At 35.3% G+C, this 17,240-nt stretch overlaps 1 protein-coding gene across 12 annotated transcripts in view; it reads right to left on the bottom strand.

Moving 5' to 3' along the window:
* Window positions 1–17,240, bottom strand: part of NRF1 (nuclear respiratory factor 1) — a 145,194-nt gene that overhangs the window by 48,170 nt on the left and 79,784 nt on the right. For all 12 annotated transcript variants that reach the window (XM_077130340.1, XM_077129913.1, XM_077130065.1 and 9 more), the window contains one exon: window positions 14,645–14,785. In XM_077130340.1, the coding sequence (XP_076986455.1) occupies window positions 14,645–14,785 (141 nt within the window). The remainder of the gene's footprint in view (window positions 1–14,644; window positions 14,786–17,240) is intronic.

Raw genomic sequence — 17,240 nt, 5'->3', positions numbered from 1 at the left:
TAAAAATAAGTAGGCTTTCTATTTAATAGAAGGGGAGAATAACCCTAAAACCTTTCTAGAAAGTTTCTAGTAGGCTAAGCCAATGTCTCTGAGTCTGACATAAAGATATAGGGAAATGTGATCTTTAACATATTGGCTTCATTCATATTTATTTTACAAATCAAATTCAAACCAAGCAGATTCTAAACCACAAACAAACAGTCACTCTTTATTTCTTGGCATACTAACTATTCTATGTATGGGGGGATTGGGTAGTAATGGGTGGGGGTAGAATTTGGGGGGCACACTATGAACACTCTTAATCGTTGACAATGATTTTTGGCAAGAGAAGCAGTTTATCAATTTTTACTATTATAATGCCTCCCCAGACCTACTACTTTCCTTTTGACCTGGTGATCTATAGTTCTCCAGAGATATGCAGCATCTGTCAACCGAGGACACATCCAAATTGCCTCTGTAGCTTAAGACCCAAAAGAGGACATTTTAAGCAATGTGTCAGACTCAAGAACATATGGAGTCATAAAATAGAAAAAGTAAACAGAAACAGAATATGTAAGTATTAATGACAGAATAAGTATGGCAGCATTTTTTAATACTGAAAATCCTATATAGATATCAGGTGTTTCTATAGTTCTTACTACAATAAATATTAAATACTTTACCAGAAGATAATACAAATTGTTATATAATAGGGAATCACAAACCCAAAACAGTAATATGTGCCTAATAAAGAAGGGTCTGGCTGAAAGTATTTATATTGTTACTTCTTGTGCTGAGCCTGCCACTTCACCTCTCTAAGTCCTCCCTCTCCCAGACAGTCTCCTGCCTACAGGATATGATATAATATACTCCATATATATTTGGTTCTGCGGCATCAGGCAAATGTATCCATTTGCAACCCAGGCTATCAGCTGGCTCATGAGGTCAGCTCAGCTATTTTAAGAAAGTACATCTCAAAGTCATTTTTCCATTTATCCTGTCTTCTATGGACTGTATTTTACTAGTTTCTGCTAAACACTGAAGGAAAAGCTTAATCCTCATACATATTTGTATCTCTTCACATAAAAACCAGTAACTTTCTCAAATACATAAATAAAAAAAACTGATACCAAAGACTTTTATAAACTCCTCTTTCTTTTAATCTCCTTAGTAGTCTCCAAAAAGAGAGTTCCATGTATCTGGGAGAGTCTGGAGAAAAGGAAATAAGAAACGTGAATACTGCCCAAATAACCCAAGACTAAAGCATCCAGAAAGAACTTGCTGAAGAATAAAGTCTGACAAAGTCTACTCAAGTTCCACTTGGAATTCTATAAATTCTCTAATTCTGATGATTTGCTCAGCTTCTGATACCCTACCCTTTTTGCACCGATAGTTTCCTATGCTTCTCAGTTCTAGGTTGCTTTGGCATCTGGCTGTGGAGACTTCTCATCCTCAGCCTTGCTTTTGGTTCTCTCACACCAGGCTTTCCACTTCATTTCAGTAAGTCATTAATTACTTGAACTGTGGGCACAGCATCAGCCTACTGACTTAAGCTCCTATTCTACCCTTTTTACCAATAACTTGTTTTGTCAACTTTTTTGTCTTTGTCAGTAGAAACCCATTCCCTTTTCCCAGCCATTCAAGTTCAAAACCTCGAAGATATCTTTGCCTCTTTGCTTCAAAACCCATTTAGTCATTCATTGCAAGTTCAATTCTTTCTCTTTGAAATGTCTGTAGTGTCCATTCCTTCTTCTCCAGTTCCACCTTTACACCCCTACTTCCTAGCCCAAGGCTGGAGATGTTAGTGTATCCTTCTAGCTGGCTTTCTTCTGGAACTCCAAGCTCCTCCCTCTCTTCCTTATCCCACACAGCCTTGCCAGTTAGATTTTCCTAAATGCTACATGGCTCCAACATTCAAAAACTTTCAAGCGGCCTTTATCTACTAAATCAAAATTCCTCTGTGCAGCTTTTCAGGTTCACTACAATCTAGCTTCACCCTACATTCTGTAGCCACTAATTCCCACCAGACAGCCTTGGTTCTCATTAGGCAAGTCTCTGTATTCCTGTCAAGTGTTGAGTTCATTCCTCACTCAATTCCTCAATGAAGACATTCCTGTCTTCATGTCTTTTGATTTACTCTCTCCTTATCTGGACTACTTTTGCAGGCTACTATTTAATGCCCAGCAAGTCTTACATCCTTCATGAAATATATCTTGACTACTTTTCTTGAATCAGTTCTTATTACACAGCAATAAGAACATGAGCTCTAGACTATGAATTCCAATTTTAAAATTTTCTCATCTGCAAAATGGTAATAACAATGACAAACATTTAATCAACTGAGAAGATTAGCGACAGCAGACATATACATACTAGCATTGAATTAATAGTGGCTTTATTATTGACTCATCATGTATGTTCTGTGTATCTGTGTAAACATGGTTGAGGATGAAAAATAAACAATGCTAGAACTAAGAAGGAACTAAAATGATCATCCAGGTCAATTCTTTGCCTTGAAGAAGCATGCTGTTATCAACACATCCCCAACGAATAGGTAGTTGAAGTGACTTGCTCTGTTGGATCGTTGAGCATGTGAAAATATGTACAGGGAGATTACTAATGGAAATCATCAGAAAATATGTCTTAAGGGTAATCATAATTAGAGGAAGGAGAGAATCATTCAAAGATGTTTTATGTGCCAGAAATCTCAGGATGTGAAATGTTTCTAACTCATAGGAAGACAGCATTAGAGGCTGAAATTAGAGGGAGGAAAAACAGAAGGAACAAAAATCATTTTTCAAGTCTGTACATTTAGGAATCGAGGGACATTATTTGCATTTAAATGTATAGAGATAACCTGACTTGACTAAAAAATGCAACATTCCATCAGACTATTTCTACCCTGTCCCAAATAAATATTAAGGTTGAAGGACTATAAATAAAGGAAAATTAGCTGTCCAATATAGAAAGAGTTAAATGATTCTTTTCCAGAATTCATCACTGTGGTCTCATTACCAGTTGGATTAATTACTGGTCTTGGAGAGTTCTGGAAACCCAGGCTACTCAATGTGCTTGTTAGGGAAGGCTTGTCTTTAATCCACGGGGGAGACAATCAACAGGATCAGCAGAGGTAAAACCTAACTTCTCAGGCTGTCCTTTAATTGGAACAAGCTTTGCTGGCTTCCTTCATTCTGAGTTAGGGATCTATATAGGCTGGAAATGCCCCAGGTTGGCCAGTAAATCCACCCCAAACCAGCAAAAATTAGAAAACGCTACTGCTCCCCTATCAGCAAAGAAAGAGATATCAAATCCAGGCCAGTGGTAGTTAAAAGTAGATTATGCAGAAGCCAAAGGCAGTTTTAAAATAAAAGATTTTCCAAAACACTAAGATGTTTATTTAATACAAAATATTTGGTAACTCCACCTCTATTGAAGAGGTCAGAGAAGACATAATACATTTAAAGAGAAGGCAACTAAAATCACACCATGTTGAAAAGTGATGTTTTCTACTACAGGAAAACAGGAAGACAAGAGGGAAGGAAAACTGGAGAATTTTCAGGGTATGGGTTCATTAATTTAAAATCATGAACTTTCAGGGGGACAAAGCCTATTATATTCAAATGAATGTTTAAAAGATATTAGAAAGTTAAAGCAAACTGATATTTTGCTTATTATTTGGAATTACTTGTACCATTGATCTCTGTTCACAGATAATGATGGTGACTTTTATCAGTACACCAATCTTTCTATTTATGCCATTAAGCCAGTGCCAACTGAAACACTGGCTTCTCTTAATCTCATTTTCCCATAAAGACACATTTAAAACTTGAAAACACAGGAAAAGTAGGTTTGCAAGGAAAGATAAGTTTAACCTCAGAATTAGCGAGTTTAAGAGAGAGCCAATTAAGACACTGAGAGACTTTAGATGCTTCTCTGTCAAGCCAAAACATCTGTTTCTACATCTCCACACTCCTTCACCCTGCCATTAATTCCTTTCATTAATCAAAATGCCCTTAAAATGCTACCTTGTCTTTGAAGTTGTCTTAAATTCGGTCAGTTTTTGTTAGCTTATTCTAGTTGTACTCTTTTGTACAAAAGCTTAAATAATACAGAAAAAAAGCAAAGTCTTCTTTGTTGTCCCTTTCCCCCCACTGAATCCCCTGTCCAGAAGTAACCACTGGTATCACTTTCCTGAGCATCATCCCCTTCCTTACAGGCCAAATTCTATGCATTTACATAAGATTATGCTGGAAAGGTAAAGTTTTATGTAATGAAAAAACCATAAGTGATACCATGTTGGACATATTAACTACAACATGATTTTTCTACTTGACATTTTATCGTAGATCTTCTGATTGGTAGTACAACTACAATAATCTCATTCTTTTTTACGAGTTACATAGTATCTATGGTATAGATCTTCCATTTTATCTAACCATTCCCCTTAAGTTGTTCTCTTGTAAGTTTTGTTGTGCTCTTACAAACAGTGCTTGTAGATGCTTCTTTGTGCATAGGTGTATTTCTCTAAGAGTAATTCAAAAAGTAGAATTGCTGGTCAAAGAGTATACACACTTAACACTTTAATAGATACTACCAAATTCTCCTCTGGAAAGACTTTGCCAATTGCACTCTCACCAACAGAGACAATACCCAATTTTTCATACTCCCCTGTACTTTTTAAATAATCGACCTTATTTTGGCTCATCTGCTGAGGGGGTGGGAGGAAGAATGGTACTTTATTTAATTTCTATTACTAAGGAGAGTGAGAGTTTCTTGTGTGTTTATTGGTTATTTTCTTCCGGTGAACTGTTTATAAAGCTTTGGCTATTTTCTAATGATTTTTTTCTTACTTATTTGAAGTAAATCTTAATCTGTTCTAGAAAGAATTCTTCGTCATATAAATTGAAAATATTTCCCCTAGTACGCTTGTTTAACTAAATACAGAATTTATATGATTCCTTCTCTTAGTATTCGTGAATGTACCCTTACTCTTCCACTCTACTAAAAAAAAAAAAAGTTCACTATGTTCTACCTAAGAACACAACCAGTGATTTCATTTTTTCGCATATATTCTCTGTCCATCTACCTAATATTTTTTAAAAACATGGTATCATATATATATATAACACTTTTAATAATTTTAGACAATAAGAAAAGCCTATATTGCATACAGATTCTAATGTACAGTAAGGAGAAAACTCTGGAATGGTAATCTACAACAGTAGTTCTCAAAGTTGACTGCATATGGAATGCTGGGAAGCTTTAAAAACTTGCCTGGATTCCATCCCCAAAGATTCTGATTAATTGGTCTGGGGAGTGGCCTAAGCATTAGGATTTTAAGTTCCCCAGATGATTATAATGTGCAACCAAACTTAAGAACTACTAATCCAAGATATTTTTTATCCAGTCCTTCTTCTTAAGGGGCTAGAATACTGTTTTTTCTAATACTGTAGCAGTACTGATATTTAGTTTGGTGGAATAAAACCAAATATCAGTTTTAATCCACCAAACCAAATTAAAAGACCAAGAATAATCAATACCCACTGTTTGCAAGAGTCACAACATTTCCTTCTCAATACAAGTAAGACTTAAAAATTACCAGTTACATGATCACGCTAATGAGATAACTTGGCTCACAGAAACGTATTCCACCAGAGCATATAGAATGCTAGATTAAGACCATGGTAAGATCTTGTCTTACCTTCAAAATCTCAAAATGTAGAGCTACAGGTGTGTTACTAAGAGTTCTATCTTTCTATGTACTGATCCCAGACATACCACTGGTAACTTTCAACTGGCCCTTTCAGGAATTAATAGCTAAGAGGTTACCATAATCAAAGTGCTCTGTGCTAAGCCAGGCAAGGCAGCGGTGATAGAATCACCATTAGTGTTTGCTTTCACATGATAAATGACTCTACTTTTCAAAGGATCTGCATATTTACATAATGAAGCTAAACACAATTGTTTATTTATTTCCTCTAAGAGAAAGTACATATGCTGGATTTATAACTACTACTACTCTCTTTATCTACAAATTCACAAACACCTTTGATCAAAACCCCTGCAGACAAGAAACAGGACAATTAAATGGAGGATTTAAATGGTTATTTTTACATTCTCCTCTCCAGGAGTTAGTCAACTCATACCTTTTTGACTTGGGTTAGATGATTTTCGCACCTTTTTAAAGCCAGAGACTTACATTTTAGGATCAAATGGTAGGCCTATTAACTTTCTGCTCCAATTTACATTGTCAAATCTCCTTACTAACTAGGTATACCTGAAGATCTTGGAAAAAGTAATTTCGTATTGTTACTTTTCACTTTCTAAAATAATCCATTTATTTCTTCAACTGATTAAAGATCAAAGATCAAAAAATCTTTCACAAGTAAAGATAAAAGCAGCAAAAGAACAAAAACAGATCTAAAATTGAGGATAGTTTTACCCTGAAAGTTTACAATACCTCAGTTTCTTAAAAAAATATTTTTATTGAGAAATCTTTACACACATATATTCCATACATGGTGTACAATCAATGGCTCACAATATCACTGCATAGTTGTGTATTCATCACCATGATCATTTCTTAGAACATTTGCAGCACTCTACAAAAATAAATAAAAAGAAAAAAAAACCTCATACATACCATACACCTTACCCCTTCCTTTCACTGACCACTAGTATTTCCATCTACCCAATTTATTTTAACCTTTGTTCCCCCTATTATTTGTTTAATTTTTCATCCATATTTTTTTTACTCATCTGTTCATACCCTGGATAAAACGAGCATGAAACACAAGGTTTTCACAATCACACAGCCACACTATATCTATACAATCATCTTCAAGAATCAAGGTTACTGGAACACAGCTCAACAGTTTCAGGTATTTCCTACCAGCCACTCCAATACACCATAAACAAAAAAGGGATGTTTATATAACACATAAAAATAATCTCCAGGATAACCTTTCTACTCAGCTTGAAATCTCTCAGTCACACTCAGCTTGAAATCTCTCAGTCACTGAAACTTTATTTTGTCTCATTTCACTCTTTACCCTTTTGGGCAAGAAAGTTTTCTCAATCCCTTGATGCTGGGTCTCAGCTCATTCCAGGATTTCTGTCCCACGCTGTCAGGGAGATTTACACCCCTGGGAGTCATATCCCATGTAGGTCGGAGGGCAGTGAGTTCACCTGCCAAATTGGCTTAGAGACAGAAGCCACATCTGATACCTCAATTTTTAATACTAAAATCACTTAAATTAATTATATAAATTTTATCCTAAGAATAAAAACTATGCACTGTGATAAAGACAGGCTATTCGGTCCCAACATAATGCAATCAAAGATGACTGGAATTTGTATCTCACCTTTCCAATATTTTGAAAAAGTCTCACAGTCAAGAGTTAATTCATATTGAGTGACTCAGAATATTGCAATGCCTCAGGGTCACACTTAAGAGGATATTCCTTTTTTGGGAATTACCTTCAATACATATATCAAATTCTTCTGAAAATTCTTAAGGGCAGCAACATTTTTTCCTTTTGAGACTGGACTCGATTTTACAAAACAAGGCGTTAATTATGGTCTCCATAATGATGATGATCAAAACAAGTGATAGAATTTGAGGTTCACAATAAATTCTGACCTTAGAGTAATAACACAGTTTCCCTTTGTGTCAGATAAAAACTGGCTCTAGAGCAGGCAAAGGAGAAATTTAAAAAATGTTTTAAATAATTACAATATTAGTAAAAATAAATGTCTGGAGTAAACAATAATATTCCACTCATCTAGACATAAACTTTTTTCCTTATTTAATTTTCACTCATTACTTAAGTCATTCATTATACTAAGGTAAGAAATACAAAATTGCTTTTAAAAATAAATTCCTAATAAAAACTAATTTTCTTAGGATTTATTTACTTGTCTTAAAAGTATAATGCAGGTCTGTGCGATGGTGGCTCAGTGGCAGAAATCCAGCCTGCCATGCCGGGTTGGATTCCTGGTGCCTGCCCATGCAAAAAAAAAAAGTATAATGCAGCCTATAAAAGGTTCTGGTTGGAGGGCTCCTTTTTACTGTACACAACATTTAAAAAAAAAAGCTTTAAGATACTAATTTTAATATTGAAATGTGCCATTTCCAAAGGGAAAGAACTCCCTTAGTTTTCTTATCTGTACAATGAAGGGCTTGGAGGTAGCTTCTAGTGTCCCATTGACAACCAATTCTGAGTCTACCTTTCCCAAAGCCATCACTTTTCCCATGCCAAGACCTGAACATCAGGATTCTGTTTCTTTGCATTCAGGAACTGCATCACTAAAACTTATAAACCAGACCCCATTAAACAAACAAACAAAACACCTGCATTTTTAGGGCTCACCAAAATAATAAATTCTCAAGACTTATGTGTAAAAGTCTTCACTTGAGAGGGGAAAAACCCACAGATTTCTGAGCAATCCACATACACTGAAGAAATGTGCTTTCATTTTGCTTTGTTCAAATATAAAATCTCATTTCATTTAGCTTTACTGTTTTAATCCCAGATGAGATTATAGACATGTTCTGCTTATTTGGTATGATTTAGAGACTTTTTTAGAAATATTAAATAGTTTTTTAAGGAATTAAAACTTTGGTCATATTATAACACTAATACAAGTCCCTACATTTGACTCCTTTGTGCAACTGAAGAACTCAGATTCAGTACTAAGCTAAGCAACAAAAAGGGCCATAACAGATACTATGAAATCAATAATAAAGAGAAGGAATGGGAATATAGGCCTTGAGGACAAACACCTATTTTTAACTGCAATTTGGGTAAAAGAGGCCAGACCTATTCTTTTAAAAACAAAACAAAATTTTAGAACTCAAGAAACCTATACTAAAAACTGACTTTTCTAACGAAGCAGTCACTGTGCTAAATGTTTCTGATGGTTTCCCTGAAAACTGGTGAAGAATTACTACCCTGTTGCATCATCACTCCAAGGGATTATTAAAGCACCAAAGATTGCCCCAGTGAGAGTAAGAGGAAGACCATAAGTTCAAGGGAGGGAGAGGGAAGGAAGAAGGTAAAGAGGAGTGAATTTTATCCAATAATATCTGATAGGTCTTTCCAGAGATGTCTTTTTCTATAATTATAATTTTGCCTGGATCTTTTCTATGACAGATTCCAAAAAGACTTACAACTTCCCAAGAACAAGAGAGCCGTACTGGACTCAAGTATGGTAAAAGAGCAGAAATGATTTTCCACATAGCAAAATCATAATTATTGCTTATAGGCTCTTCAAGAAACTATACGATTCCTTGAATTCAGAGTGCAGTCTGAGCATTAGCAGCATTGGCATCGACAGGGAGTTTGCTAGAAAGGTGGAAGAATCTCAAATCCCATTCCAGACCAACTGATTCATAATCTGCATTTGACCAAGACCATCAAGTGATTCAAATGCACAATAAAGTCTGAGAAGCACTGGTTTAATCCATCCTTGTCTGTAGTATACTAGAAAGCTAACCTGGCTTTCAAAATCTCTGAGACAGGTGACCTGGTTGACTGTATACCAACTCTGGGGTTGCAGAATCTACTCCAAATTAATGATTTCGTCTGTTAAAACTTTTTCAGCCACCTCCAATTTTTATGCAACGTGGGCAGACAGTTATAGGATAAATTCTAGCCACTATTTTCAAAGGAGCCAAGAAATTAAATTTTTGTCATAGTACTAAAAATATTGCTTTAATAGAGCTTCTTCCCAAAAGAATAGAGTTTTCCCAAAAGAAAGTTTTTCTATTATATATATAATATATAGATTTAATATATTTTATAAATATTCTTTATATATATAAAGAATATTTATTTCACATAGAATTTAAGTTTCTCTGTTATGTGTAATTTCTTTTTGTGAAGGAGACAATTGTGATCTTTCAGCATGTTAAGAAATTATTTTAATACTGTAAGTATTTAGTGTAGATAAGGTAAAAGACCCAACCTGAGTGATCACAATACAATTTTAAAGAAAAAATAAGAGCAGAAAGCACTGGAAATATGAACTCAACCCTAAATTTTACTTTAGGGTTGTTTGTCACTGGCTTGCTTCATAAACTTAGCCAAATTGCGTCTTCTATTTACGTCTCAATTTTTCAATCTGCAAAATGTGTGGTAACCTCTATTATCCCACTTAATTGCTGAGCAAAGTAAAAATTCTAGGTTCATTAATTTACTGTAATAAAGCATGGGTGAGAGAGGGTGTATGTTCATTTTATTCAAAAATTAACATTATTAACACAAACACTGGTATTAATAATTAGTAATACTTTGGTGTGACACCTTAGTTTTCAAAGCACTTTTCTATATAATACCTCATTTTTTCCTTTGAATTCCATAGAGTAGGAGGGTATGTACTATTTTCACTTTCAGAAGATTAAACTAAGAACCAGGGTGATATGTAATTGAACAGACCTAGGACTATAGGTCTTCTGACTCTAAGTATTCTTTCCAGTAAACCATGCTGCCTTTCTAATTGGTAAAGAATTAAAATAATAAACATGTAACATCAAACATAATTTACTTTCTTTGAATCATTCAGAACATATATTAGGATCTTATATAGAAGTACATGAAATCAATGGGCTCTGTGGGTAATCTTTGGACAAAAGAGATCAGAAACATCATCAAACCTGCACTTAAAATTCAAGTTTGATATAAAATATGAAAATACTTTGTTTTTCTGGTTATAAAAGTAATTCAAGGGTGGTGGTGCAACGGTGGTTCAGTGACAGAATTCTTGCCTGCCATGACGGAGACCAGGATTCAATTCCTGGAGCCTGCCCAAGCCCCAAAAAAGTAATTCAAGTTTATTAGACAAAGAAAATGAAAATTCCCAGAATGCCACCATGCATAGATAACCACTGTTAATATTCTGGTATATATCCCTCCAAAGTCTTATACCTGCACACATGCATGGCATATTTTGTGTGAATGGTTTATACAAATGTGATTAAGCACCTCAATTCTATGCTCTCTGAAACTAAAAAAATAATCTAGCTCCCCAAAAGAAACAAAAAATCCCTATCCCTCTCAAATTAGAGTATGTAAGAAATGTTTTACAACCTATTTTTTAACTTAATACATCACAGGTATTTTTCTACTGCACTTGAGAGCAACATCTGTACTTTTAGTGTCTTAATATTTCATGGAATAGTAAATTTCTCATCTCTTTTGAGCTAAGCTGCTCCTCTTCCCAAGTAAATTCTAAATACCACCATCATGATTTAATCTATCACATTGTTTCTGAATTTTTCTATTGTAAACAATAATGTGATTAACAGTGAGTATATCTCATTGCTTACTTGGAAGGCATGTGCATTGCCGAAGAGCCCTCTGGGGAAATTTTTACCAATTTACATTTCTATTGGCATCTTCAAGCCAATTTATATTAAAGTACTTGTATATTTATCTTACCTAATATAACTTAAAAAAAAAAATCCAGGATCCAGATATTCAAAATCTCCAATTCAATTCCTAAGATTTTTATCATCCTGCTCCCTCCTCTACATCATGTGTTTATTTTTTAGTCATAATCTGTGGTGAGAAGGGAAAGGAGGGAATGTGATGGTATGGAAAATGCATTCCTCCGATAAAGTACCTACAAGTCCGGAATGGATACTGGTTCACTTGGATCAACCCCTGCACCAAGCTCTACTGATTGCGTATTTAAAAAAAAATTAAAAACAAGAATTGCAAATGTTTTACCTCCAAATGGTAACTGCTCTGACTTCTGTGACCATCAGCCAACTTTCATAATAATTAGTATCCACAAATTTAATATAATTATAAAATCTCAGATTGTTGCAAACGAACACACCAAATATGATAGAGGGAAAAAAATGTCCATTACAGGAGAGGAGTCCACTTAACATACTATTCTAAACCAGAAGTTCAGTCAGATTTTAGGTATATTTTATATTTGAGATATAGAGTACACTCTGTAAATGAATCAGCTAAAAACATTCACCTTATGTTTTCTTTAACCAGTTGGAATAGCCCTAGGGATGGAATAAGAGCAGCTATTAAATGACAGGATATTAAAAGCTATCTAAAACATTTTTAAACACTTAGATAATACTCCCCTTTTGAACCATTATTTAGTCCTTTAAGAGTCCACAAAAAAGTCAATGAACTCTAATAATCAAGAGATCATGATTGAGCTTTATATTTATAAAATGTAGTATTACTTTAGACCACGTTGCTGGTTCAGACTTAGAAAGTAAGGAAAGGGCCATACCTCCTGAAAGGCATCATCATGTTTGCACGAATGACCACCTACTCAGGAAGTATTACGCACTATACTTGATTCATCTTTGCGCCAACTCTTAGGTCATTTATTTAACAGATACGTACAATTATATAAATGATAAATGTTATTTTAGGTGTGAGATAGCTTTACTGGATAGCAGTGAACAATATAAACTAAATTGCTGCTCTCATTTTCATGCTAGAGATAAAAACCACAAATAAGTATAAATGTTAATAAATAAAATAATTTTAGGTATAAGAGCTATAAATAGGCAGTGACTTGGTGGGGAAGAGAAAGCTCCATTAGATGGGATAATCGAGAAAGGCTTGGCTCAACAGATGTCATATGAGCTAGATATGAATGAGGTGAAATCAATCATGAAATGATATGGGAGAACAATGTTCCAGGAAAAAGCAAAAGAATGAACATGGGTTGTTGTGTTTTGTTTTGTTTTAGGCTGTTGACAGAGGTTCTTCATTCTTCTGTTAGGGTCTTGGGAGGGTTTTACCCCTGAATATGGTAAAATAAACTTGATTCTTATTTATCACACATATAAAACACAATAAAGTTCATTTATATTTGACTTTTTAAAAAACCTGCTACTAGGAAGACAGATCGATGCTTTTCTGCTATGCTGATGGTAGTTAAGAAAGTTTTTGCATTCTTTCAGAGGCATTTCCTGATGTATTAAATGCCAGTAAAAGGCTATCCCTCAGTTTGTTTGTTTTTTGGGGGAGGGGTATTTTTTTAAAAAAAAACATTGGTTATTGTGAAATATAACATATACATAGAAAAATGATAAATTTCAAAATACAGTTTAACAAGTAACTATAGAGCACATTTCAAAGTGTCGTATGAAACTTAGGTTTTTTGACAAAAAGAAAGAGTGGAACACAGTGACTGAGGTGGAGAATGGAGAGATGAGGTTAGAAGAGGCCAGGGCTTCAGAGGCCATGGAAGTCTGAATCCTATTCTAGTAATAGTGGAGAGATGTTGAAGGGCTTAAAAGAGAGTGATATGAAAAACCTCTCTGATGGCTATGTGGAGAATGGACTGCAAGAGGGTTAGAGTGGCAGTAAAGAGATCAATGGCTACTAAGACAGTCTGAGAGATGCTACAGGCTTGGCCTATGGTGGTGATGGGATGCAAGAATGGTCAGGTTCAGTGTACATTTTGGAGGTGAATCAAGATGATCTGCTGATAATTAGCTATTGATTTGGGGCAGGGGACAAAATGAGGAACTCAAGGCCTATTCTTATTTTGGGAGTTTGAAAAACTAGATGGCTGGTGGTGCCATTAACCGAAACAGAGAAGACTAGGAGAAGAACACATTAGAAGTGGAGAATGAGGACAATGAAGGATTGTCTTCGACATGTTTGGCTTGAGACATCTAGTATACATCTAATGGAGGTGTCTGATAGAGATATCTATAGTAATATGAATTGGGGTGTAATTGGCATAGAGATGAGATATAAAGCCCATATGACAGGATGAGATTATTTGGAGAAAAACTAAAAATAAAATAGAAGGCTGAAGACTGAGCCCTGGGACATGCCAGTAATGATCAGGTGAGAAGAGAAAGATAAGAAAAGCAGCAGAGGCTGAGAGGGAGTACCCAGTGAGATAGGAGGATATTAAGGAGAGTGTGGGGTACCAGAAACTTAGAGAAGATAGTGTTTTAAGAAAGGAGTAATCAACTGTGTAAATGCTGCTGGAAGACTAAGATAAGGAAAAAAAACTGACAGGTGGATTTAGCAAGACAGAAGTACATTAATAAAGAAATAAGGTGAGGGGAAATTGTGTTTATAAAAGGGTATTTGATCTTGATCAATCCATCTCTTTTTAAAATTAAATAAAATAAAAGATACTGTCTCATCAAAATTTTGACTTGGGATAAAACTTCTTCTCAAAGGAAGATAGAGAGGCAATCAATGACTCAGGAGGGTGCCCATTTGAGTTTTACATTCTTATTCTCAGGGGATGGGAGTCTTATTTGGCAATAACATGATGGTATTTAGAATTTATATGGAAAGAGAAGCAGCTCAGCTCCAAAGAAGAGAATAGTTTACTTGCCCCATTTGGTAATTCATCAAAGTCTAACATTTACCTGTTAAAACCTATCCCAGGCCAAAAGTTTCTTTATCCAACTCAGGTCCCAAGTGAAATTTTTAAAAGTGGCAACATAAGGAGGAGAACTCATACCTCCCCGTGGCTGGGAGCACTCTTCAGGTAGTACATCTTCTTTTCTAAAGTTGCCACTGTTTTCACTATCAGATTTCAGCCTGCATTTCATTATTTGGTGGTATCACTGAGGACAAAGCTAAGAAAATGATCAGAGGCCTACCTTCACATCATCTGCCTTTGTGTCTCCTCATTTCCCGCCCCTTACCTGGGTCATTTTGTCCACAGAGACTGGAATTCCATCGATGGTGAGAGGCGGCAGTTCTGAGTTAACCTCCTGTGGCGCAGGGGCGTGTTCTGCCAGGGCAGACTCCAGGTCTTCTAGGATCATACTCTTGTACTTACGCACCTGCAGGGAATTAAGAACAGAAGTAAACAAGATGCCCAACAGCCCGGGAGGGCTGGTGCCAGGCAACGACAGAGTGGGTGGGGCTGGCCTCCCTGAGCCATTGCAGAGCCCTAGGAACAAACACTTTTACAACTAGCAGACAAAAATACCCGGTGGCCCCAAAGACATCACACTGAACAGAATTAAATTAAAAGATGATGAAATTACAGGTAACAGTAGAAAGGAGTAAATGGAAAAATTTTATGAAAATAGTTAAAATCATGTTTGCTCAGCCCACAGTGGCTCCACCCCCTTTTCCAGATCTAATAGCAATGGCACTCATTATTCTTCTGCATTTCCCAGGCCATTTGATAAACACTGAGGCTAGGAGCATTGTCAAGATCCTGAAGATCATGTGTCTTATAATTCCTATTCTGACCTACTGCTACTTTCCTGCAAAACCAGGCCAAAAAACCAGATAAGAGATTCAAGTGCACAAGATGTGGAACTGAAGGGTATCAGATGAAAACAACAACAAAAAGTTATTTTGTGGCTAGGTCTCAGAGGTGCCACTACCCCTAAGGCCCAGGGCCAGAGAGAGCCCCCTCCCCCGACAGATAAAGTCTTCCTTCCTTCTGGTACTCCCTGTTGACAGAGTTGAACTTCAAACTCATGAGGCCTTGAAGCTCTGAGAATCACAGGTTTGAACCAGATATTGTTGTTCTTTACTTTGTTCCTCTTCATGGCCAGTGAAGAGTCACACAGGAGGTAATATACCAGCAGCACAATTGTATATGCTCATATTTTATCACGACAAAGGGTATAAGACACTGGATCCTACAATCGCAAATTTAATGGGTTCATTAACTTAGAAGAATACATTAGGGGGATGAGGGTACCTTTGAGAATAACTAAGAAGCCATGGGGTTGTGAATATGTAACAAGCTGGGATAAGAAATTAACTTGCTTTCAGGGTTGAAGGCATTATCTTATAAAAAAGGAAAAGAGAAATGAGGTTTTCCAGAAGTTGACAACATCTGAGGCCTGAATTCTCTGCTAGTAGACTGGACACTCAATAGGACACCATTCCTTATACGTAGTTTACTAAGAGGAGTAAAAAAGAAAAATGTTCATACTTCACCCAAGTATCTGGAAAATTATAAATTATTTTTGGCTACAATAGTACTACTTTGTGTGTGTGCTTTAATGTGTCTCCCTAGATAAATGTATTTCTATATCTATACATACACACACAGAGGCAGATATATGATATGTACATAGTATTATTTTACAGTTAAAGAATCCTCCAAAAAGACAACAAATAAAGGGATGGAAAAAATAGTGCAAACTCGTAAAATAATTATTTCTCTAGAGATTCAGTTTTGTCCTGGTTTCTAATAAAAAAAAAGTTTCAAGAATTATTGCTATTATATATTTATTATAACATAAGCAGCTAGTGTTGCCATACCTACTTTATGGGATTATATTTTATGCTTTCTAGGTTTCTATATTCTATGTAGAATTTTTAATTCACAGAAAATCTGAATCTTATATAAGTTCTGGTCTTCAAATTTTAACGTATCAGGTTATATCATTATAGTATCATATGGGCCCATAGTAAGCCTAATGATAATATTATAAAAACAAATTTCATTGTGATGAAAACCCCTTGCATTTGAAAAAGGGAAACATTAGATTACATTATTAGCCAATTTCAAACAATTTCAGCCATTTTTATAGGTCAGTAATACTCTAGAATTTCATATCCAGGCAATTTGCTAAATTTTTCAGTGCTGTAATTAATTTTAAAAAATGTTAGTAGAATTCCTCATAGTAATTTGCAACAAACAACTTCAGGTTTGACCACAGTATTTCTACATAAGCTTATTTAGTAAAGTTAAGCAATTTCCCCCAAATTATAAAGGTAGCATTTCAATTCTACCAGATCCATTAATTCTGAGATGTCTTTCTCCCCCCATTTATCAATCCTTTAAAAGTGGGATATATCCGATAATTGCTGTGGACTAGGCAACAGTTGGGACATAATTGTCATTACCTGTACATAGGCAAACAGGGTTGTTAACCCTGAAGGAATGACCAGACAACTGCAAACCATTGTCTATCAGTCAACAAACAATTTAGTACCGTTTGAGAAAGAGATGAGTCTTGGTTGTTGTCTGAAAACCTTCCCAATGATACTTCTAGTGAGATCAATAAGCATCAGCATCAAATTTGTTGCAACTTGGAAAAAATTCTCAGAGAAAATTAGCATAGTATTCTTTGAAGAAATTCAGCACCACCCACGGTCTTAATGGCATAGAGAACAATATTACATGAAAAAATTCAAACAATGACTCTGAAACAAGAAGTTGGACTCTGAATATGAAAATGCTTTAGGAATATCTTAATTTATTTCACATACATTTTCCTTTTTATATATACACAGAGCAATACATAAAAATCTGTTCTGTAAACC

This window comes from Tamandua tetradactyla, chromosome 1, assembly GCF_023851605.1.
Source record: "Tamandua tetradactyla isolate mTamTet1 chromosome 1, mTamTet1.pri, whole genome shotgun sequence".
Classification (NCBI taxonomy): Eukaryota; Metazoa; Chordata; class Mammalia; order Pilosa; family Myrmecophagidae; genus Tamandua; species Tamandua tetradactyla.
The sequence above is the reverse complement of the archived record's forward strand: the minus strand, read 5'-3'. Positions and strand labels throughout refer to the sequence as shown.